Source organism: Crocuta crocuta, unplaced genomic scaffold, assembly GCF_008692635.1.
Source record: "Crocuta crocuta isolate KB4526 unplaced genomic scaffold, BGI_CrCroc_1.0 scaffold727, whole genome shotgun sequence".
In the NCBI taxonomy this organism is placed as follows: domain Eukaryota; kingdom Metazoa; phylum Chordata; class Mammalia; order Carnivora; family Hyaenidae; genus Crocuta; species Crocuta crocuta.
Window position 1 is genome coordinate 53,375 of NW_027527964.1, and position 24,444 is coordinate 77,818.

At 44.8% G+C, this 24,444-nt stretch overlaps 1 protein-coding gene across 1 annotated transcript in view; it reads right to left on the reverse strand.

Moving 5' to 3' along the window:
* Positions 1 to 1,000: 1,000 nt before the first annotated feature.
* The window catches only part of GLG1 (golgi glycoprotein 1), a 160,854-nt gene continuing 137,410 nt past the window's right edge, over positions 1,001 to 24,444 (reverse strand). The window contains 13 exon segments of the mRNA XM_077752791.1: positions 1,001 to 6,202; positions 8,718 to 8,824; positions 9,436 to 9,556; positions 11,142 to 11,249; positions 12,920 to 13,021; positions 13,226 to 13,368; positions 14,413 to 14,536; positions 15,959 to 16,096; positions 18,780 to 18,872; positions 20,079 to 20,196; positions 21,564 to 21,652; positions 22,701 to 22,814; positions 23,550 to 23,612. Coding sequence (XP_077608917.1) covers positions 6,035 to 6,202; positions 8,718 to 8,824; positions 9,436 to 9,556; positions 11,142 to 11,249; positions 12,920 to 13,021; positions 13,226 to 13,368; positions 14,413 to 14,536; positions 15,959 to 16,096; positions 18,780 to 18,872; positions 20,079 to 20,196; positions 21,564 to 21,652; positions 22,701 to 22,814; positions 23,550 to 23,612 — 1,488 coding nt within the window. The 3' untranslated portion in view covers positions 1,001 to 6,034.

Consider the following 24,444-nt stretch of genomic DNA (forward strand, 5'->3'; position numbering starts at 1 on the left):
TTTTAGGGTAGGGTGATTCCTTCAGAGACTGCCAAGGCAGCATGGTCCCACTACTGCTGTGGCATCTTGTCGAGGGGCCGAGTGCAGCGGGACTAGGGAACCCACCTCTCCTTTATGAGAGCATCTTCCATGCTTGCACCACAGCAGGCAGCCTCTCCAGGACTCTCGGGAGCAGCTGGCCCCACACTCCTCCCATCCAGGGCGATGGCTGCCCAGAGTTCCCTACACACAGTGTTCGCAGTTGGCCCAAAGGCCCCCAAACCCCCTTCCTCCTTTTTTCTTCTACACTTCACCTTCTCCTGGCCTCCACGTTACACACAGGCCCACCATCTCCCATGTGACAGCTGCAGAAAGTGGATTTGAGGAGTTCTGAGAATAAACTCTGGCCCCAGGGTCCTCTGGTCCTTTCTCACTGGGCATCCTAGCACTTGAATCCTGGTATGGATGTTTCTACTTCAAGAAATCCTTGCGACCATGCAAAACCCTTAAGCGAGGATTTTTTAACACCCAGACGCAAATGAGCTTTGCCACAGTGAAGGAGGCAGAAGCCTCAAGAAGGGTGTCACAGGGGTCACAGCCCTGGGACTGGGCTGTTGGAATGGGGAGGCGAGGGCTGACCAACAGGGACCTGACAGGGCATGGAAAAGAAATGAGACCTAGTTCTGGGCCCAGAGGGAAGGGGCCACTAGAGATGAGCGCATCCACATGTCATATGTGTTAAGATAGGTCCCAGCTATGCTCTTGCCGGAAAGGAGCCTTATGACGTGGTTTAAAGTGAGTAATTCCCAACATATCAGCCTGACGGTCAGAAAACCTTGGATCTGGCCTCTAAAGGTTCTATGGTCCTACTCCGCTTGACCTACTTAGCTGAGGAGACAGATATGACACCAGCAAGTGTGGCGAACGTCAGCGGCAAGTCGGGTCAGGGCGCATGGCTCGGAAGATGCTCCTTGCAGGGCAGGCAGTTGGGGGGGGGGATCCTCCCAGTCACCAGAGAAGATTTAACAAGTAAAAGCCTGCAAACTCTTTATTAAATTCTCCCATTTCATCTGTACAGAAAAAAATGCACATTATGTTCAGGATCTTGGTAACATCTCAAAATTACACAGCATGAACATGTAAAAACAAGGAACTGCCGGGATTTTATACATAGAAAGAAAAATCATTTACAAAAGAGGCTTGTTAATTTTACTTTTCTGTATTTTCTCTTTCTTTAAAAAAAAAAGTTCAAGGCCTAAGATCTCATACAGCATCTGCTGTTCAGTCTGTTTTTCTGCTCGGACTGAACTGGGGACACTGTGTCGGCAGAAGCCACTTAGAAAGGCTCCTGCCGCCAGCTGTGCTGCTGGCCACCTGACCCCGTGCACTAACTGCAGTCTGCCCGGGGCCTCTCCAACCCCCCTAGCTCCAGGCATAGGCCTGCTGGGCTCTGGGGTCCAGGTTCCATGGGTTCTGCGTTGGGGGAAGGCAAAAACAACATAGAGGCACATTCTGAATTTTCTCCTTGCCCAGGGAGGCTTCTCTACTGCACGTATTCCAACAACATCCCTACCGGTGTGTTGTGACAGATCTCGGGGAGGACGAAGGAGAGGAAACCACTGCCAGGATCCTGCCACCACCAGACTAAACAGAGAGTCCCACCTTGTGCTCCAGATGACAAACAGTCCTGGGGTCTCCATAGTGATCTCACTAGATGGATGGGGGAAGCTTGTCACTCAGAAGAGTCAATCTGGGTTTGTTATGACTTATCTGTTGCCTGAGGTGAGGGCAAGAAAGGGGATTCGGTTTGAGACTCGACGGCCCTAACATGGGACCCTGGTCCTAATGGAGAGGAGGACCAAGAGGAGTGTATTAGAGAGACAGCCAACCAATGACAAATGAGAGAGAGAAAGAGAGAGAGAGAGAGAGAGAGAGAGAGAGAGAGAGAGACAGACAGACAGACAGACAGACAGTAAGAAAGGCAAGCCAAAACAGGAGCTGTGGCCCCACAGCCCTTGGGAATCAGGGAGCAGTGGAAAAGAGGTGAAGGAGAGAGATGTCCCTGAAGGCCAAGGAGAAACTCAGGGTACCAGAGTGCTGTACTTGACAAAGCTACGTAGGTGCTATCCAAAAGGGGGAAAATAAAAAGGACCTTTCAGGTTTCCCAAATCCGTAAGAACCTGAAATACAAATACATGTACCAAAATGCACACAATTCAAAAAGCCCTATTCTTCTTTTTGTTCTATGGCCAAAATTTAGGTTCAATGTGTCAGGCTGGGCTGGCTGGCTGCCAAGAGTCCCTTCCACCTCCCTTCCCTGTATCTGCTTGCTTAAAATAAGCTGTATTGTGCAGAACATGTAGTATTTGGGGGGGCGGGGAGGGGAGAGGGAAAAAATGGGAAATGAAAGCTTTTTCTCAGAAGAACTTGAGACCAGCTAAGAAAGGAGGCCCATGAACCCATCTCTCTCTCCCTGGATGACTCCCTAGAGTGGGGGTCTTTGGAACAGAAGCTGTACCACAGCCTGGGAGTGGGGAGGATGGGAGACATTTCCAGAAGTCCCTTTCCATTTTGTCTGATAATACGTAAATGGATCCTTATAGACCTCTTTACCACTGGATTCTTTTATGATATGACTTTAGGAAACGGGAAGAAGTGAACTCTGAAAATTCTGTCACCTCTTCTAGGAAAGCAGAATCTCCCTCCCTCTTTCCCCCAGGCAGAGCTGCTCACTGTCCCCCAGAAAAGGAAGCATAGGATATGAGACAGCTAGAGGCCTGCAGTGAATTCGAGCCAGTGCCTGCTGAGTACCAGAAACCCTGGACTTCTAAGGATGCACTGGTTCGGAGCGAGCTGACTGGACCCAGAGAACAGGCAGTGGCAGCCAGGGGTTCCCCAGGGAAGGTAGAGGAGGAAGGCTCTCCTGCCGGAGTGAACCCAAGCCTCAACTGTGCTCCCACCTCAGCGCATCTTGCTAGCACATTTCTCTTGGTACAGTAGCAATAGCAGAGGAGACAGTAGCAATAGCAGAGGATGCCAGGGCCGCAGCAAGGTAAGGGCTACCCAGAGCTACCCTTCTGGGAGAGAAACCCAGTTAGAGGGAAGTGTCTTATTCTTGACAGTCGCCCTGCATTTCTGATCTCCTGTACGAGAAACCCAGTTAGAGGGAAGTGTCTTATTCTTGACAGTCGCCCTGCATTTCTGATCTCCTGTACCACAGGGCCTCCAGCCCAGGAGAGTAACCTCCTGACGCCTCTGGAGTGTTCTGGAGCACACTGAACATGACTCCCTGAGACCCCAGAGTGAGCTAACAAGGCCAGATGAGTTACCTGGATTTTCAGCAAATGCCTGAGGTCTTGACCTTGGAAACACCCCCACCACTGGCTTGTTATTGTCCACAGGCTAGACATTAGAAGAGATAAAGGCCAAGGTCCATCATCAGCTTCTCCACTACGGCCACGGTTTCCTCTTCTTGACTAACTCAACTATTTGCCCATGACTGACCTATGAGGCCAGTGACCAGACGTGCCCCAGAACCCGTGTGATTACACCAAACGAGCGGCAGAATGGATACAGCTGAGCTGCAGGTTCAGACAGTGTTGGGCCCCTGCAGGTAGAAAATTGCTCAGGACGCTACCCAGGACTCTCAAGTACCAGTCTTGTGAAACTATTCCAAGCAGGATGGTGAAATGCTTTCTAGCAAGAGCAACAAAAATACTAGCAGAATTATCCCTTTTATTCTCATCATTTCTAAAGACGATAAATGTGTCAAGAATCAAACTCCTTCTCAAGCTTCCAGATATGCTTCAGACAAAGCCAAAATGTCGAGACACCTTAAACTACTGCTTTGTTTTACATACACTGGGAGGGAGAATGCAGACATGGAGGATGGTACCTGCACACTCACCAAATGGTGAATGTTTTACTCTATCCTGTACACCACGCCAGACATGTGAGAGGGCCTGCGTTCAGAGGACATCCTGGTTCTCAATCCCAAGCCCCCATGGCCCAGGTGGGAACTCCTGGAGGTGGACTATCCGGACTAGCTCAATTTAGTCCAACAATGGTGGCAGTAGGGGCATGCTGCTCAGACTCCAAGAGGTTCAAGTTTTGGAAGAATCCCAGGACAGGTGCTGAGAATCAGGAAGACCCTAAGAGCAGGACTGAGGGGACCAGGCAGTATAGCCACTCCTCTTGGTGACTTACGGTGCCCTAGGCAGGGGGATACAGCTGATTTGTGGGTTGCACTGCCTCCTGGAAGGGTAGCAACGAGAAAAAGAAGAAAACCACAGTATTCAAACATATATCAATCAGAGGAGACAAGGAGTAATCTGAATCAACCGATCCACAAACCGACCCACTTTGTATCGAACACATTTCAGGGGAGACAAATGCTGCATACATCCCACAGCACACGTGGACAGTGGCAAAGGAGGGGCAGGGCAAGGAAGGGCGTCATGGTCTATGTGGACAGTTTTAGGCACATGATTTATAATACTCTGTGGACGTCTAACAGGTTAATAAAATATATATTATATAAATATATCTCCTACTGTACATGCCGCCCTCTTGTGCACCCACTGTAACTCCTTGCCCCAGACTCAAACCAAGGTGTGCCAGGTTGTACCGTGATGCCTGCGCTCCTCCCCTTTTATACACCAAACCTGCCATCCCACACTGGAGGGATGAGGGAGGCCGGCCAGGATGACTGCTTCCATAAAGCCAGATTCTGGAAGTACAACATGTGATGATTCATCAAAGTACATTTAGCCAGTGCCTACTACAGTGGGTAAATGCAGCAAATGGACAGAAAGAAAAAAAAACGGAGAAAAGGCTCCATCTTTTAACGTAATAACTTTCCAAGTCCTCTCCACAAAGAGCCATAAGGGGGCTTGTCTGGTAAGGTGGCCTTGAGCCTGCAGAAGGGTCAGGTTGGACTGTCGGTCACACCCTGAGATCACGTCTTGGACCTCCACTGTTGCCTAAAAAATTGAGCAAAGTGAACCCATCCCTGCTCCTCCTTCCTCCCCTGAGCTCCCTACTCGTTGCAGTTTCTGCCTCTGGGCAGGCTTCCAGACTAACTACCATCCCCAGCACAGTCACTCTGAATGTAACTGAGTCCTATGCTAACCTGGAGGAGGAAGATGCCTGGGATCCTACTTCTTGGGACTCAGGGTCCAGCCTCTGACCAGCTTCACACTTTTGATCTCCTCCCCAACCCATCTGCCTTTGGCCTAGGGAAGCTCATGCTTGCTTTACCTCACTGAAGTGAGGGGATCACAGAAATACTCGTGGCCTTGGGGTCTGACCAGCAGTGGCTCTATTAAGGTGGGAACTGGAAGGCATCACTGTTTTAGCAGAAGGAAAAAAGATCCAAAGCAGGCTGGTCAGTGATTTCCCACTCCTCGGTGAAGTCCATGGCCCCCACATGGTCCAAAGGTGCTTTTGAGAAATGAGCAAGACATCCCAGTTACATAGCATATTGGGTGGTATGTTTTCCTTAAGTCCTGCCTTCATTTTACAGTCACACAGAAGAAATAACCCCATTGCCCAAGTCAAGCCTGGAGGAGATGTGTTACTATATACATTTTTCTTTCTTTAAAAATTCTTTTTTTTCTTTTCTTTTTTTTTTTTTTTTTTGTTTTTTTTTAAAAATTTTTTTTTTTTTTTTTTTTTTTTTTTTTTTTTTGGTGTTTCTGTTTTTGTTTTTTTTTAAAAATCAGTTGAGTTGCAGGTCAGGTAAGTTGGTTCTGGAAGTATTGGTAGTTCCATTGGTATGAGAGAGACTTGTCTACGGGCAGGTAAACCCAAATTTGCCAACAAAGGCAATAACCAAAGCGGCCAGCTGCTGCTGTTGCACAAGTGGTCGAGAAGGAGGAGGACACCATGGACACGGGCGAAGTCTGAGATGGGACAACGCAGAGGACACCTGCTTCTGCTCTAACATGGGTGTTGATGCCACCTCCTAGAAGAACGAGGTGAGTGGGTACACTATACAGGAGGGCTGTACAAACTGGGCACTGGACAGGTAGTTCCTTTGGTGGTCAAGGTGGCTCTACCTGTCCTTGAGCTCTCGTGTTACTCGCTTGGTGATACGTCCACACATCAGGCCAATCAGGAACAATATACAGATGCTCCCACTGATCACAGACAGAATGTAGTTCTTTGATGGAGATGTCATCACTTGCATGGCGAGGTCAGAGAAGCCATCAGCTGGGGCCACCTGCAATGACACACAGCAGCATAGGCCTTGGAGACAGAACTGGGCTGGAGGCGGGGCTAGTTCTAACCTGCCCCTCTCAATTCCTAGTTTAATTTACGTCGTTTCTTTGGGGAGAGAGGGCAAGGGACAAGAAAATCAAACACAGAGCTACAATTTCCCTTCCTGATCATGCTAAGGTATGTATCTATTGCACAAGGTGAGAAAATATGGCTAACTACAAAGAGGTGGGTCTCATATCATCCATCTCATACCATCCCTGCCCCCTGCCACTGAAGAGCATCCCTCACACTGAAGACCTGGCTGCACAAGGCCCTGGCAGAGCACTCAACAGATTTTCAGTCATTTAGTCTTCATACCAATCCCTGAAAGTAGACTGTATTCCTCCCATTTTACAGATGAAGACCCATAGGCCAAGGGGTGGGAGGTGATTACTTACACAAGGTCACACAAGTTCTTAGGTATTCTGATTGTTAAAAAACATAGAGAACAAACAGTTGAGATGTGCTGGACGCTGGTTCTATATCCTGACTTCTTTTCATTCACCATTAAATCAGAAGCAATTAAGAACAATGTGCAAAACTGCTAGGAATTTACCCAAGGGATACAGAAATGCTGATGCATAGGAGCACATGTACCCCAATGTTCATAGCAGCACTCTCCACAATAGCTAAAACATGGAAAGAGCCTAAGTGTCCATCAACAGATGAATGGATCAAGAAGATGTGGGTTATCTATACCATGGAATACTACATGGCAATGAGAAACAATGAAATCTGGCCATGTGTAGCAACATGGACGGACCTTGAGGGTGTTATGCTGAGCGAAATAAGTCAGGCAGAGAAGGACAAATCTCATATGTTTGCACGTATAGGAGGATTAGGAGGAACTTGACGGAGGAACAAGGGGGAGAAGAAGGGCGGAAATGGTGGGGGAAAGGGAGAGAAGCAAACCATGAGAGACTCTTGAATGCTGACAAAAACTGAGGACTGATGGATGTGGGGGGAGGGGGGGATGGGCATGAAGGAGGACACTTGTGGGGATGAGCACTGAGTGTTATGTGGAAACTAATTTGACAATAAACTATTAAAAAAAAAAAAAAAGAACAATGTGCAAGTATGACTCACGCTGACTGAATACACTGCATCACTCCCGTGATCACAGACTCTGCAGCCAGTTTTCGTTCTCAGTCTTCCTCCCTGCTTTTCTGAACAGACCTCTCTCTATGCAGCCTGCTATGGTAGAATCAGGGCCGAAAGACACCCTGGGTGCAAAAGGACCTGCTCTTTTGGGTCTCACCTTAGCCTGGGTGCCTGAGAGGGTATGCCCAGAGATGCCTGGCTACATGTATCTGCTTCTATGCTCAGCCCACATACACAGAACAGAGCGGGGAGGCTTCAGATTAATATGATCTGAACACTGACATCTGTTGACACAAAACAAGCCATGGAATATCTCTGCAGCAATGCTAAGCAGCTTCCTGGCAGAAGCAGTGAGGAAGGAAGAGATGGACTTGGCACTTCTCTGCTGCCTCACCTAACCAATGGCTTCCAAGCCAATTTTGTTCCTTCGGTAGAAGGGGTGAGGGGCGTATGTGCTACTTTGACAGCTATGATATCTTCTCTTCATTTCTCTTACATCTAGGTGTGAAGACTTTTCATGCTCTTTCCTGTTTGCCTGGTACCCTTGATCTTTCATCTGACAGGAGGAATTGGGCAAGAAGGAGGGAAAGGGGGGCTCCTCAGACCGCTTTCTTGATCTAAGGCAACTGGGAATGTCCATCCCGACGTGGGGTGATAGAATGTGGATCTAGAAACTTAACTTTCTCACTGAGATATCTTGTGCAATTAACAGTTTCCTCCGCTGTAAAGTGGGGAAATAATCACCCCACTTACCCTGCTGGGCTTCAAGGTTCAAGTGAGATAATATGTCCATCAAAGTGTTTTATACACCACAAAGCAATGTATACATGAGAAGAATTATTACTCTTCTCGTTGAGGCTGAATTTTTGCAGAAAAAAATCTCCCCCAACCCAAATGTGACAGGGCACCATACACATTCACCTGTTGCGATGTCTCTACCCTATTAGCGTTCCTGTTTATGCCTAGCTGAGGGCTAGGGCTAGGGCTAGTTCCACATACACATGATTCTGCCAAACACTGTCTAAAATCAGAAAAACGAGCTTTAAGACAACAGTGGCCAGCCTGCCTGCTTTCCCCTGGGCAGGATTTCCGGGTTCTCTTTGCATGGCTGGCTTTTATCCTATCCTTCAGGTGACTCGCTTTTCCACGGTGGACTATGGGCAACTGAGGAGAACGCAGTGGCCCTGGCAAAGCCTATGGACACTGGCCAAAGGAGATGCTGGCTGCAGGCTCGGAGACAGCTGGGGAGGCTTCCGGGGCACTGACAAACTTTTCAATACACTTCCGGCTGGTCTTGCAACAAGGACGAGAAGACTGGTGGAATATCTGGGGAATGGACAGAGATGGTCACCTCAGGAGATTCTCCTGGGCATTACCTTTGCTGCGTAACTCCACATTTCAATCCGGTCATTGAGACGCTTTTTGCACTCAGGTTGTAACCTCACCCGCTTATCCTCCAGGGCCTCCATGAGGCAGGACATTTCTGTGGAAGAAAAGGGATAAGAAGGGTCTAAAACTATACAGAACAGAAATTTCTATAAGACAGGAGAAAAGGGCACCTCATTACCAGACAATTCAGATTTATAGGCTACACAAAGTTAAATCCATTCTAGGAAATTTGACCCAAGATTTAACATGGAGAAAAATGATGTTGAGCTTCCAAGGGACCAGCTGCCCAGAGACCCTTAAAACCATCTCATTTGACTGGGCATGTCTGGCTCAGAAACAACTTTCTTCTACCTGCCCAGGATCCACCCAGTGTGGCCACCAGGCAAGCTGATGAAGCTGCTCTAGTTTGGACAAGGGGAAGAGGGCCATGATGATGACTTTTTGCTTCCCTGATAAATAATTCAACCTTCCCTTTTCATCAGATCCTTACCTCTGGTTATGGCTAGGTCAGGTCAAAACTGTAGGATTATTCATTCCTAAATTCATTCTGCCACAAAAGCCTAGTCCTGGCATCAACCAGGCCCCCAGAGGATGCTGTCTGTGGTTGTGCTGCAGCTACAGAACAGAGTAGCCGCAAGTGCTGTCTCAGAGGGGGTCTGCTCCTCCCAAGGTAGTTCAGAGAGGGCCAGAGTGAATAGGACTTACGACGCCCTCGGCCAGGGGTAATGGCTGCACAGTGGTGCTTAATGTCCAGGGCACACGCTGTATGAAGAACTGGGTCCACAAAGATGTCTGCTTTGCTTTCCTTCAGCATGTTTAACACTTCCTAGGGAGAATAATCATAGAGGAAGCTTTATAGAGGAAATACATCAGATTTGTTATCTGCAAATACTTTACATATGAAGAGTAAAGTCAAGGAGGGAAGGGTATGGGTTAACAACAGAACTTACTCTGAGATGAGAGGCAATTGTGGTACAACACAAGGAATGCAGATTTTTAGCAACTGAATCCATTCAATCAACACACTTGGAGGCCGGAGGCTGAGTGTGAGCAAAGCTGTGTGCTAAATGAAGTGGGGGCTATAAGATTAGATGTGGGTTTCTGGCAGTCTGGTGTTCTGTATTACTGCACACTAAATGTTAGTATTTATATTGGTTGGCATAATATAGCTATTTTCTTACTTTAGGAAGAAGGAAAATGTGAAATTTAAAAACCAGAGTTTTAAAACTCCCAAGCAAATAAAGAAAAATGTTTGTAAAATGTTTCGCTTTACCTCCATTATCCTCAAAAGTAAAAAAGATTGATAGAGCATAACTTCTACTGCAAGAATAATTCTTACTGAGTTTAAAGATGTCCCGAGTAAGAGGAACATAAACATGATGGAAGTGACATCAGGTCTTCAGACCTTCCATTTATCCTTGAAAGACAGGAGGTAACGACAGGCCAAAAATGCTTTCTTAAATAAAAATTAGTTTGCTCTCAACAGAAAGACTATAGGCCCTATAAAGTGACAATAATAAAAACAAGAAAACAAAAAACCAAAACTCAAATTCTACTCAAAAAGTCCTCTTTAAAGTTAAATGGGGGGCGCCTGGGTGGCTCAGTCGGTTGAGTGTCCAACTTCGGCTCAGGTCATGATCTCTTGGTTCGTGGGTTCAAGCCCTGCGTCGGGCTCTGGGCTGACAGCTAGTTCAGAGCCTGGAGCCTGCTTCAGATTCTTTATCTCCCTCTCTCTCTGACCCTTCCCTGCTCATGCTGTCTTTCTCTCTCTCTCAGAAATAAATAAACATTAAAAAAATTAAAAAAAGCTAAATGGAATCATCTGACAAAGTAGTTCAGGGAAAACAACTGGATTTAGCTTTTAGCCAACTTCCATCATTCCTCAGGCCACGTGGAATCAGAAACATTTCAGCAGATGAAAATATCTGTGTACAATATTCAGTGACTCAAAAATGACATCACTGAAACACTTTTCAAAGAAAGAAAGCTTTTTAAAAAAGATCAAATATATCATTTCATTTGCAATTTTCCAAGATAATGTATACCTAGCAGTCATGTTTTGATAACTTTGTTTTTATATGCTATTTCTGAAATGATTTTTATGAATGCAGTATATGTACTGATATATTGGACTTGACATTTTGCTTTTGGTACTGCACTCACAGGGCATTTAAACCATGGCCTGGTCATGGGGATCAGACATGTTCATAATCAGTACATGTGGGAGGACATTTAAGTTACAGGTGATTAATTGTCAAGAATCCAATGAAAGTTGCCTAAGAGGGAAGAGCATATAATTCCGGGAAGGAAGGCTAGATGTTCCTGCTAAGATGTGCAGACTATAGCATCAGAAGGGAAGAAAATGTTTTGGGAAGAGCAGGCAGGGAAACAAGACCCCTGGCAGCATTTACCTTCTTGCACGCGTCCGTTTTGATTTTGAGCAGGTTCACTTTGAGGCACTCCTCTACTTGACCTGTCTGCTCCTGGGCAGCTGCTTCCTCAGCACACAGGCTGGAGATCTGTTTCAGAGACACACAAAACACAAGGCCATCTTTGCTCTCACCAGAAACCTTGTCTCTGAAACCTGCATATGTGGTGACCCTCCCACAAGGCCCAGATGTGTTCTCAGTCTCCTGGTGGACTTCACATCCCACCTCCTATTCTGGATGAGATGCTGGGCTCCATTCACTGCCACAAGTACTAGCACACAGAGTGGAAAATCCATCAGTATACTAATGTTAATATTGTCAACCCAGACATTTGAGTCGGACTGTCTCAGGACTGGTCACAAAGGCGGCTATTCCTTGATTCCACAGGAGGAAGGTTACATAGCTAGCAATACTAAAAGCAAATGCTTGACATTTATAAAGGTTCAGAGTCAACCCAGATTTACAACTTAGCAACACACACACACACAGATGAATACATGAAGGGGTTCTAAAACACAGTCCATACAAAGATTAAAAACTTAGCCTTGGGGTGCCTGGGTGGCTCAGTCGGTTAAGCATCCGACTTCAGCTCAGGTCATGATCTCACAGTCAGTCTGTGGGTTAAAGCCCCGCATCGGGCTCTGTGCTGACAGCTCAGAGCCTGGTGCCTGCTTCAGATTCTGTATCTCCCTCTTTCTCTGCCTCTCTCCTGCTCATGCTCTCTCTCTCACTCTCTCAAAAACAAAGAAACATTGAAAAAAAAAACTTAGTCTTCGTTGGACAGCTTTGAGTAAGCTTCTTTAAAAAAATCTTTAGCTATGATCCCCTAAAACTGACATATGTTGAACACAGTTCTTCACATGGGCTTTTCTTTTTCTTTCNTGCTGCGATGAACTCACATGGGCTTTTCTAGCTAGGAAGTCAAATAAAGTTGAAAGACAGGCATTTCTTTAGTGCTATTATAGAAGCATTTTCTTTCTTTTTTTTTTTTAAACATTTATGTATTTATTTTTGAGAGAGAGACAGAGTGCAAGGTAGGGAGGGGCAGAGAGAGAGAGACAGAATTTGAAGCAGGCTCCAGGCTCTGAGCTGTCAGCATAGAGCCCAATGTGGGGCTTGAATCCACGAACTGTGAGATCATAACCTGAGTTGAAGTCGGACATTTAATTGAGCCCTGCCAGGTACCCCTGGAGCACTTTCTCTTTCTGGTAAGTCTTGGAGAATTCTAGGTCGAGCATCAGAAATAAGGAGAAGGGGGGCGCCTGGGTGGCTTAGTCGGTTAAGCGTCCGACTTTTGCTTGGGTCATGATCTCGCGGTTCGTGGGTTTGAGCCCCGCGTCGGGCTCTGTGCTGACTGCCAGCTCAGAGCCTGGAGACTGTTTCAGAGTCTGTGACTCCCTCTCTCTCTGACCCTCCCCTGCTCACGCTGTCTCTCTCTCTCTCCTAGAAATAAATAAAACATTAAAAAAAATTAAAAAAAAAAAAGAAATAAGGAGAAGGGAGTAACAAACTATACTGAGACAGATAATAAAACAACACTCTAGTACAATAGAGAATTACAGAACCAACACTGTATAGTGTTGGACCAATGTGCCAAGTCTAACTCGGTGTCAAAGGGAACCAGAAACTCAAACAATGAAGAGTCCAGAAGATGGGCCTTCAACTAACCTGGATTCAGGGCTGAAGGGCAAGACAGTACAGAACTTTTCTCCCCTAAACATTTCTCTGACCAGCTCTGTTCACAACCATCCAAATCCTACCTCATCTGAGCAGTGTAGCTGGAGCTGAGGATCTAGTCGGTAATCCAGAGCAGACTCCTGGATAATGATCCGGATCTGGTCTTCACAGTCTGAAGAGAGCCGCTATATGTGACAAAAGGAGAGTTCATCAACCTATCAGACAGCTTCAGCTTTTTATTTGGTCCCTGGTTTGGGAAGGTATGAAAAAGGTCTTGGGAAAGTAGGAGTAAGCTAGAAGCTTCCAAAGACAAAGGAAGTAAGGGCTTCTACTCCTGAGTAGAGTGGCCTCTATAAACATACCTCTGTGGAGAGCCCAGAACTGTTTACCTGGTCAGCATATCTCAGCTTGAGGCAAGAGATGACTTGACCTTCCAGTTCCGAATCATCCTTGGCCTTAGTCAGGATACCATGGCAGAATTTAGGAATGTCAGCTTTACAGGCTTTCCTTAACACAGGGTTTAAGCGGTAATCTAGAGTGGAAAGTCATAAGTATGTGATGAAATATTCGACCTGGATTCACAAATATTAGAGATCTACCTTTCAAAAGGGTGCATATTATGTTAATGACCACAAATGAACTACTGATATGTTTATTCACTAAACACTTACCAAGCATTCACTACACCGTTTTTATTTTTTAAATTAAAAAAAAAAAAATTTTTATGGGCACATGTTTTTATTTTTTTTTAAATGTTTTATTTATTTCTGAGAGAGAGTGAGAGAGACAGCGTGAACAGGGGAGGGTCAGAGAGAGAGGGAGACACAGAATCGGAAACAGGCTCCAGGCTCTGAGCTAGCTGTCAGCACAGAGCCTGACGCGGGGCTCGAACCCACGAACTGTGAGATCATGACCTGAGCCGAAGTCGGATGCTTAACCGACTGAGCCACCCAGATGCCCTATTCTTTATTTTTTGAGAGAGAGAGAGACAGAAGGAGAGGGAGAATATTTTAAGCAGGCTCCACACTCAGCGTGGAGCGTAACACAGGGCTCATCCCAAGACCCTGGGATCATAACCTGAGCTGAAATCAAAAGCTGTATGCTCAAGCCGACTAAGCCACCCAGGAGTCCCGACTGCAATGTTTTTAATCAGCAATATAATTTAATAAAAGGGTAGATGTGGAGACAGAGATGTTTTGGAAAACACTGAGAAGAGAATACTCAACTCATCTTGCCCACTATGATAGAAGGTCTTGCAACTAAGAGCTGAAATTTCTCTGTTCTAAAAGACATTACCCATATATTCTCATGCCACATGCGTGAAGTTCTGTTAAATCTCTAGACTTTTCAAAAAACTCCAGCCTTGACTTCTTCTGTCTCCTCTTTCCTATGACTTTCATTCTGTTCTTCCAAATACTCTTTGAAGGAAGAATATGTTAATTTTGATTACATCTAGACTCTTCCTTGAAATCCATGGGCAACAAAATATCTGTAGTTTAATTAGGCAAATATATGTCGACTCGGCTCCATTTAAGGCACACTCAGTGGGACCAGAAAAGCCAAGCCATGATGTTACCTGTGTTCTGTGTGATCTGGCGCTTGGTTATCATCTGTTTGCACTTGGGATCCATCAATTCACTGTTCTTATTTTGCTTCAAGCACTGCAACATAGTTTTGGAATCTGCTTCCGGACAGAACCTCTGCAAGAAACGAAGATTTACAAACATAGTTACCCAAATATGGCAATGAACACCGTCTGTATCACTGTTCCATCTACTGGTGAGCTAATGACAAAATCAGCTTGAAGATATCACTTGGTACAAGAGAAAAAGCTATGCCTGAATAAACACCCAGCCTCAACTTTCCCTTTTTCAATTCTGTACTGTATCTTTCACATTTCTTCCTACTACCCTTACTGTTTCCTATTTTGCACAGGATTGATTCTGTACCTGCATGGCTATGTTACATTACATGGCAACTCATGACCTTAAATACTGTTTAAGTACAAACATAACACTGTACTAAGTGGCCAGGTAGCCCTCAAGCCTTATCTACCCAATCTCAATGGGAAACTTAAAAATTACCCACCAACCAATGTGAACAGGTATGTAGGGGAAGGCCTGCCTAGTTCATCTTTTAACTATGGTGGCTGTGCGTGCTACCAAACTGTGTGGTAGGGCTGGCCCCTGTACACTTGTTGGTGTGCTTGAAGTCAGAGATCTATTTTGGACTAATAATAAATTCCACCTCTATCTGCTAATTACAGTTTATTGATATCTTAATATAGGTTGCTGACATGGGTTGCTGATTGATTTTTATAAAAGTCATCAAAATCTTACAAAATTCCCTCAGATTAGAGCCAGACATTTCAGCTTTTACAAAGAAATCCAATCTACCAGGCCTAGCTAAAGACATTTCTAACTTTCACAACTCTATTTGGTATCTGATAGAGTGAAAAGGGGCATTTTATTTTAAAGCAGTATGTTATTCTTTAAGTAAAATTCTATTTTAATAAAGCATTTTGATTTATTTTATTTTAAAGGTATCAGAACCTTAAATTTAATCTCTTTATACATGTGGATACAACCAAGAACTGGCATCTGGGTTCTCAAGTTAGCCTTGTGGCAGCAAACATTCATTGGAGAAGTATACGAAACAAAAGAACTTGTAGAACAGAAAAACCTTTTGACTGTGGTAGGTGGATGATCGGGACATTTGGTGGTCACTTTCTCAATATACCTACCACTAACCGCACTCAAAGCCAATCTTATATTTACTGGGTATCTATTTACTTGTGCCTTAGGTCAAAGTGAGGTCAGTTAGCTTAGCTCAGTGGTTCTCAAACTTGAGCCTGCATCACAATTAACTGGAAGGCTTGTTAAAGCTGACAGCTCTGCTACCAGAGTTTCTGATTCAGTAGATAGAGGGTGGGGCCCAAGCATTTATAAGTTCCCAGGGAGTGATGATGCAGCTGGGCTAGGGACCATACCATGAGAACCACTGTCTCCTCTGTATAAAACAAGGGGAGTGGAAAGATTATACAAATTTGCCCCAAAGTTTAAAGAACTTATGTTGTTATTTTTACTTACCCTGTGCTTAGCCCCTGGTTTTGGATCCCTTACCTTTATCATCTGCTTGCAGACTCTCATGAGTGTATAGTCTAGTTCTGGGTCCATCATCTCTGTCTCCTGTAGCTTAAAAACTTTCTGGTGGCAACGAGTACTTAGCTGCTTCTTGTTTTCTTTCAGGCATTCAATAATCTAGGGCATAAGAATTATGGTCAAGTTAAGGGATGTATCAGGGATTGATAATCCATGTGTTCTGACTACAGCATTCAGTTTTTAGTGCGTCCCCTCTCTTTCATTCCATTCCTAATTCTGAGGTAAGAGGAATCAGAATTTCCTCACCAAGGAGAATCATCCTTACAGATTTACAGCTTCAAGGCTAACAGTGAACCAGACTATATAACAATAATGGATAAGTTAGGCAGACTGCACTGGAGGCTAAAGGGAAGGAAACCCACTCAAGATTCACAATAGGTGCCAGGTATGTATGAGGCCCAGTTCTTACCTCTGATAAAAATACACGGTCTCATAGGGCAAACTTTTTATCAACAACTACAATAAACGAGACTGACTGACTGACTGACTAACTAACCAAATAAATGGGTGGCTCAGTCAGTTAAGCGTCTGACTCTGGATTTCAGCTCAGGTCATGATCTCATGGTTTGTGGGATCAAACGCTGCATCAGGCTCTACACTGACACTGTGAAGCCTGCTTGGGATTCTCTTCCTCTCTTTCTTTCCCTAACCCCCACCCCACTATTTCTCTCAAAAAATAAATAAACATCTAAAAAAAAAAAAAAAAAATGAGGGGNCCTCTTTCTCTCAAAAAATAAATAAACATCTAAAAAAAAAAAAAAAAGATGAGGGGCACCTGGGTGGTTCAGTTCATTGGACATCCAACTTTGGCTCTGGTCACGGTCTTACAGCTCTGAGCCTGGAGCCTACTTCGGATTCTGTATCTCCCTCTCTCTCTGCCCCTCCCCTGCTTGCACCCTGTCTCTTGCTCTCTCAAAAATAACTAAACATTTAAAAAAAAAAAAAAAAAAAGAGTGGGTTAACATAAAAGCATAAAGTGCCACATGATGGATTTTAAGATAGTGAATTAAGTATATTCTGAAATCTCCTCTTCCCTACACCAACATTTTAAATATTATATATATAAAAAAAATGAGGGGGGCGCCTGGGTGGCTCAGTCGGTTGGACGTCCGACTTCGGCTCAGGTCATGATCTCACAGTTTGTGGGTTTGAGCTCCACGTTGGGCTCTGTGCTGACAGCCAGCTCGGAGCCTGGAGCCTGTTTAGGATTCTGTGTCTCCCTCTCTCTCTGACCCTCCCCTGCTCACACTGTCTCTCTGTCTGTCTCTCTCAGAAATAAATAAAACATTAAAAAATTTAAAAAAAAAATAAGGGACATCTGGGTGGCTCAGTTGGTTAAACCTCGACTTTGGCTCAGGTTATGATCTCACAGTTTGTGAGTTCGAGCCCTGCGTCAGGGCTGAACAGCTCAGAGCCTGGAGCCTGCTATGGATTCTGTGTCTTTCTGTCTTTCTCTCTCTCTCAAAAATAAATAAACATTAAAAAAATTTTTTAAATGGTCAAGAAAGGAAGCAGATGGGAATCTTCAAGAACTACAGCTACAGCATAAAGTCATGAGGCTTCTATGAAATCCTCAAGGAACAACCAAGAATCACCAAATAACTGAGAGGAAAAAGAGAACAATTAAAAATATATATTTAATATCCTTAGAACAATATAGAAAGAAACGGTAAACCAGAATCAAGAATAGATGGTTATGAAAGGAACCAATTACAGATTTTGCAAACAAAAAAATAAAACCCTAACTGGTGGTCTCTCTAAAAACAGAATGGACAGAAGAATACATCTTTAAGCTGGGAGTAGACATGAGCAATTACCTCAATGCAGTACAAATAACAAAGAAATGGCAAGTATGAAAGAAAAAGTGAAGAGACCTGGAGGACAGATTCAGATGTTCCAACTGTCTAATATGAGTTCCAGAAGGAAAGAATAGCAAGGCAGTATTTGAAAAAAACAATAATTGAGAAATTTACCCAAACTGAGAAAAACATGAATTCTGAGACTGAAAGAGCCAACCAGGATAAAGAAAATTTTAAAACTCCATCCCTGATTACATGCCAGTGGAATTATGGATCATTAAGGATTAAGAGAAAATTCAGAGTAGATGATCTGCACAGAAACGAGAGTGAGACAGACATCAGCAATAGCAGATACAAGGCGATAACGAAGCCACTATCTCAAAGGCTAAAGCACCAGTGTGGTGCTTTCAGGGCAATGCCCTGAACTAGAAATGTAGCTGAGTCATTGGAAGAACATTAAAAGGGAAAAAAAAATCACTTGCTTGTACTTCATTCCTGACTAATTCAGGATAGGGCCCAGTTCTGTGTAATAAAGAAACAAAGTTTCCCAGGTGATTCCTATGTAGCTTGTAGTTAAGAACTTCTATGCAGTGGGCAGAGTAAGGGAGTAATCAATTCTGGAAGTACCCAGTGTTAAAAAAGCTAGGGAGGAGGAGGCATTTGGAAGATCGTGAAGAGCTTCTTAGGCAGACAAAGTGGGGAAGGACAAGGTAACCTGAAAGAGGGAAGAGAATAAACAGGAGAACAAAAGGAATGCAGGTAAGGAACAAGCAGGGTAGGGACAGAGAGAGAGGGGGAGGGAGAAAGCGAATCCCAAGCAGGCTCCTCACGGCCAGCAGAGAGCACAATGTGGGGCTCAAACTCAGAAACCATGAGATTATGACCTGAGCTGAAATAAAAATTCAGACATTTAACCAAGTGAGCCACCCAGGTGCCCCAAAATGTTACCTTCACATTTTCACAATTAAAAAATAAAAAGTTACCTGAGCATTGCCATATTGCACAGTGGAACAGTAGTTCTTGATGTCACTCTTGCAAGCTTCATACAGGTCTGGTTCCAGACGGATGTCCTCTGTCTGCATGGGAGGGAGCCAGCATGCAACAGTGAGCTTATTCTAAACTGGAGATGTCAAGCGTCCACATATTCGTGTGTTGACCGATCTTGTCTAGTGACCATAACTTCTACATGGCAAAATAGAAGCAGTGGGGCCGCCGCAGTAAAAGGAAAGCTGGGATTTAGTTTCGATTCTGCACTAACTAGCTAGATGGCCTTGGCCTTTCTTTGCAAAACAAAATCCTGTCACCTACCCTGGCCCCTTTGCAGGACTGCTGTGAAATGAAGTAAGATAAGATGATGTGAAAACCACTTCAGAAAATTAAGGCATTACATAAATGTAGACTTCTACTTTTATTATTACTTTATGGAAAGAGCGAGGTCCAAAGCGAGAGACCCAAAGTCTCAATTACAATAGGACATCGAGGAGAGCTCCACCTACACATAATTACCACTGAATCACTCCCTTCCTATGTGAAAATCTGGTAACGCAACTTTTGCAATATTACTGGTGTTTGGTGTTCATTACTAGGTTTTAGTTTTTGTTTAGACTGAAGTGAAATAAGTAGAATTCACAATACGGAAGACACTAAACATTTTTAGCTGTTTAGCTTAACCTCAAACATAAAGAAGTTTCCCATTAGAGCGCACACTGCAGCTGACCTGCCAGTAACTGTCGTGCCTTGTGATCTGTAAGCTCGTCAGGGCACGGCCTTCCCCTGGAGACTGCTGTGGGTCAGGGAGTGGGCACAGATCTCCAGCTGACACAAGCAAATTGAGGGAAGGATCTGGCTACAGGCTGTGGGGGAGAAAGGAGGTCTCTCCTGTTCTACTTTCCTGCCGGAGACGACGTGGAGCAGGAGGCCAGAGCCGCTGCAGGCAGCCATGGCGACGGAAAGCAGGCTTACCATGAGGCCGGTACCATGACCAGCAGAGCGAATAGGGAGAGACCCTTGATCCTTGAGGACGTTACCGATGCACGGATTGCATCACATAACAATGTGATGCTTGTCCTACAGTGAGCTTCCAGTTATGTGTGGTAAAAATACTTTATCAGTTAGGAAAAGTGAAGCAAGAAGCTGTCACATGTTAAGATTTCAGCACAAGGCTCCAAGTCCTAACATCTTAATAGTGGCTAAAATCTTTCAATTTGTCCTCACCCTTCACCCAACTTTCTAGACCCTGCCACCGTGTTTCTGGGACCAGAGGCTGTGCTACGAGGCATTACCATCTCTAGCTCCTCCACCCGCAGCTGCTTGCGGCACTTCAGGGACACCCTGTGTTCCTTGGCTTCCTGTAGAGTGTCATTGCGCACGGTGGTGCTCAGGCAGATCACCACGTCCACCCTGCCAAGGAAAGGAGAAGGCTGAGACTGGCTGGAGCCACATGAGGGCAGAGAGCCAACAGACCTGGGCTGGGGCAGGGGCCACATCAACACTCCAGAATGCATGAACCCCCCTTTACATTTTTGAATGCCTTTTCTAGCAGTCTCATTGTGTTTACAGAACGCTAAAATCAGTAATCTGACTGTATGTCACAAATGTCTGAAGGTGGACTACAATCCTGACAGGCAGGGAGGCCAGAGAGGGGACCCGAGGACAATTCAATGCTTGTTTTGTTAAAAACATGTGACCAGAGAGGAATGCTGCTCTTAACTCTAGACTGTGTCTTTCTTTGATGACCTGTGAAATTCACTCCTGAGAGGTATAGAACCCTGAGCAAAATGGGAACTTGATTTATGGGAGAGATGTGTTCTAGAAACACACCTTTGCAAAGAGTAAGATAGAAGGATTCAGGCAGCCATGCTGTAAAAGCCCATCACTCTCTTCATTAAGATCTAATTCTTTTTTTTAACGTTTATTTTTGAGAGACAGCTAGTGTGAGCAGAGGAGGAGCAGAGAAAGGGAGAATCCCAAGCAGGCTCTGCACTGTCAGCACAGAACCCGATGCAGGGCTTCGACTCATTAACTGTGAGATGATCATGACCTGAGCCAAAATCAAAAGTGAGATGCCTAAACCGACTGAGCCACTCAGGTGCCCTGAAACCAAATTCTTTTTTTTTTTTTTTTTTTTAAAGATTTTTATTTATTTCTAGGAGAGTGAGAGAAAGACAGCATGAGCAGGGGAGGGTCAGAGAGAGAGAGAGTCACAGACTGAAACAGGCTCCAGGCTCCGAGCTGGCAGTCAGCACAGAGCCCGACGCGGGGCTCGAACCCACGAACCGTGAGATCATGACCTAAGCGAAAGTCGGACGCTTAACCGACTAAGCCACCCAGGCGCCCCTAAGACCAAATTCTTAAATGGATAAAGTTTTTGTTTCCTCACTAGACTTCTAATTCAGTAAAAGCCCCTGTCGCTCTTCTAAAGAGTTAACATAATGGAATGATGTTGGAAGTCAGTTAACCTCTTATTCATATCTTAACTTGCTTCTCTAAGTAACAATGTGAATCTGCCTCTTCGTTGGACAGCCTGAAACTGGGAACATTAAAATCGCCCCGTTAGCCTCTAGGCTCTCTGTGTCAGAACTACCACCCCCAGGCCGCACCACCGCCCCGTGGCTGCAGGCAGCTACGAGGATCATGTGGCCACACAACCCAAGTGTGCAGCCATACTACCAAGGGAGTGTGCAGGCCTCCAAGGCTAATCCTACCAGTACACACGACATTCATACAGAGTTGAGGGAAGCAGAATCAATCAATTAAAAGCTACATACTTCTTTTTTATGTTGGGGCAAAGTTTCAACACATCCTCCTTGCAGGCCATTTTAAACTTGTAAGAAAACCGAAAATCCTTCATCTGCACCTGAAAAAAATGATGAGAAAGAAAATCAGCAGCTCTGTGGCAAGTTCCAGTCGGCAGTGCTGGCTGACTGCACAGAGACCGTAGAAGCCCACCTTTCAGGCCCTGTGAAACTTGCCCTCTGTCTCAGACTTGGTCACCTCCCAACCTCCCCATTATTCCCTCTGGTAAGGGTACTCGGGGGGCCCTGCTATTTCAATCGTGCTGCTCCCTCTGCCATGAAGCTCTTCTCCCAGATCTCCCCTGGCCTGTTCTATCACCTCCTCGGCATTTCTACTCAAACATCTCCGTCTCAAGTCCCCTTTCTCCTTCATCCTCTAGCCCTTTTGCAGCTCTGGCCCACCTGAGACTTTGTACTTATTTGTAAACATGTTTTTGTGTCTTTCTCTTACTAGAACACAGAACTGACAAGGGCAGGGTTTGTCTGTTGCCCACTGTCTCCAGTGGCCATGCTAGACCCTCAATATCATTTGGTAAAGGCAGCCATGTAGGCCACAGGCCCTGGGAAGAGGTCACTTTTATACAGATGACAGATTTCATCCTCTTGGGAATTAACTGCTTGCTTTACCAGAAACACTTTCTTTACATGTGTGTAACTGTGAAGAGTACAGTTTAACCTTATTGGACGCCAGACCTGGGTAGTATGATTTAAAAGAAAAAAAAGGCTTAAAAGTCCAGGATATTGATACACATTTGGGCTGCTGAACTGAACAGTGACAGAACAGCAGATCCCACTCATACTTGCTGTCCAAGCAAAGGCTAACATATCTTATGAAAAGCAAGCAATGTGACTCATCTCTATTCCTACCGGACCATCTGTTCCCCTAAGGGTACAGACTCTATCTTTAGAACTGCATTGCCAGAGCCTACCATCGTGCCTGGCCATAGTGGAAAAGACCATATTTTTTGAGAACCACAGGGACATTTACTTGAAAAAAAAAAAAAAAAAAAAGATTTTTCACGGGAGAGGTACTCTGATGCTCTGGAAAAGAAAGGAATTCAGAGCCATCCAAGCAGCCAAGACAGTTAGAATTTGCTTGGTGCTACTCACCAGCTGGAAGTGGGTAACTCCAATGGCGCACTTCTCATTCATATCCTTCTGGTGTTTGTTCTGAATCAGACACTCCATCAGGTCCCCAGAGTCTATCTGGTTATCTGCCACATCCTGGGGAAGGCAGTGCACACTTAACATTTCATTTCTAACAATTAATGAACAAATTGTGCACCCTAGTTCATAAAAAAATGGAAAACGAGACTGATTCTAGAGGCTTCACCAACAAGATACTTCATAAATTATACCAGATAAGCCCGAGAAATTACAAGGGATAAACATTCAGTATTTGCACAGCAAGTTGCAAGAAGCTCCAACGAGAGCATGTACTGTGTGGGACTTTTACTCCTTCCCCTACATGATGCCAGCAGCTGGCTTTCAGCATCACATCCAACACTGCCTCCTGGTTTGAGATCCTTATGGTTCTTGTAGGGTTTCACCCCTACAATTTAGCTAGTTCACTAAGTGAATAAAGTAATAAAATAACAGAATTAATTTAATTTACAAGAAGACAGTTGGGAGGGACAGCTACTATTAATGCTAACAAACCCCGGGCTGCTGTACTGGTGGCAACACAGTGATGCTCAGAAGGGCCTCTCCCGTCCCCTGTAAAGGGCGTCTCCACAACTGATGCTAAGCGTATACCAGGGCCACCTACCAAGGATAATCAAATAAGGTTTCCCAGGATGGTGGCACCCTTCTCTTAATTTTGTTTACATTTTCAAGTTTAACTTGTCAATGTGATGATCATTCAGAAGTAATACGTGCTGAAGACAGAGGTTAGTGCAATGCACAAAGTCCCAGTGAATTTGGTTTTATTTCGAGTCCATTTCTCCAGACATTACTTACATGGCAAAAATTCTGAATTATGGGCTCACAGGCTCTCATCAGCAAGGCTTCTATTTGAATATCCTGTAAGAGATTAAACATATTTATAATTCTGCTTTAGAAAGAGCCAGTAGTGGAGGGGCACCTGGTTGGTTAAGTGTCTGACTTCAGCTCAGGTCATGATCTACGGCTTATGAGCTCGAGCCCCACATTGGGCTCTGTGCTGACAGCTCAGAGCCTGGAGCCTGTCTTCAGATTCTGTGTCTCCCTCTTTTTCTGTCCCTCTCATGCTCGTGTTCTGTCTCTCTCTCTTTCTCAAAAGTAAATGAAACATAAAATAGAAAACAAAAAGAGTCAGTAGTGTGAAGAGGGGCAGGTTTGTGTTTCGAGCTCAGTAGCAACTGATGGGCAAATAATCTAAGATGTCCATTTGGAAGCTAGTCTAGTCTTTAGGCTAGATAGCCCCAGCACAGAGAGAATTGCTCCTCCATTATATTCTGAATGGCAGTTTTTCTAGAGGCAGATACCCCTTGGGCCTGAGCAAAAGAGAAGGCAGAATTAAGAACAGTGCAATGAAAAAACATTTAACAGTAATACTAGAGTTTAGCCTTTGGAGTTTTTCCAAATGGCTAAGCAGTTCAAAATGAAAATGCGGGTAACTGACATCTATCTTTAGTTTATAAGCTCCTAAAAGAGACGACAAACCACTGCCTCTGGGGAACATACACAAATGCCTATCAGCAGACAGCAACCTCTGTGCGGCACTAGCTGCCAAAATAGTATCTTCCTTTAAAAGAGTGACACACCCCAGAATGTCCTCCTAAGCCCACAAGGACAATGAGAACGAGAGAAGGGAGATGACAGAAGATGAAAGTAATAAACTTCTAAAAAATAGAAAGCAAAAAAAAAAAAAAAA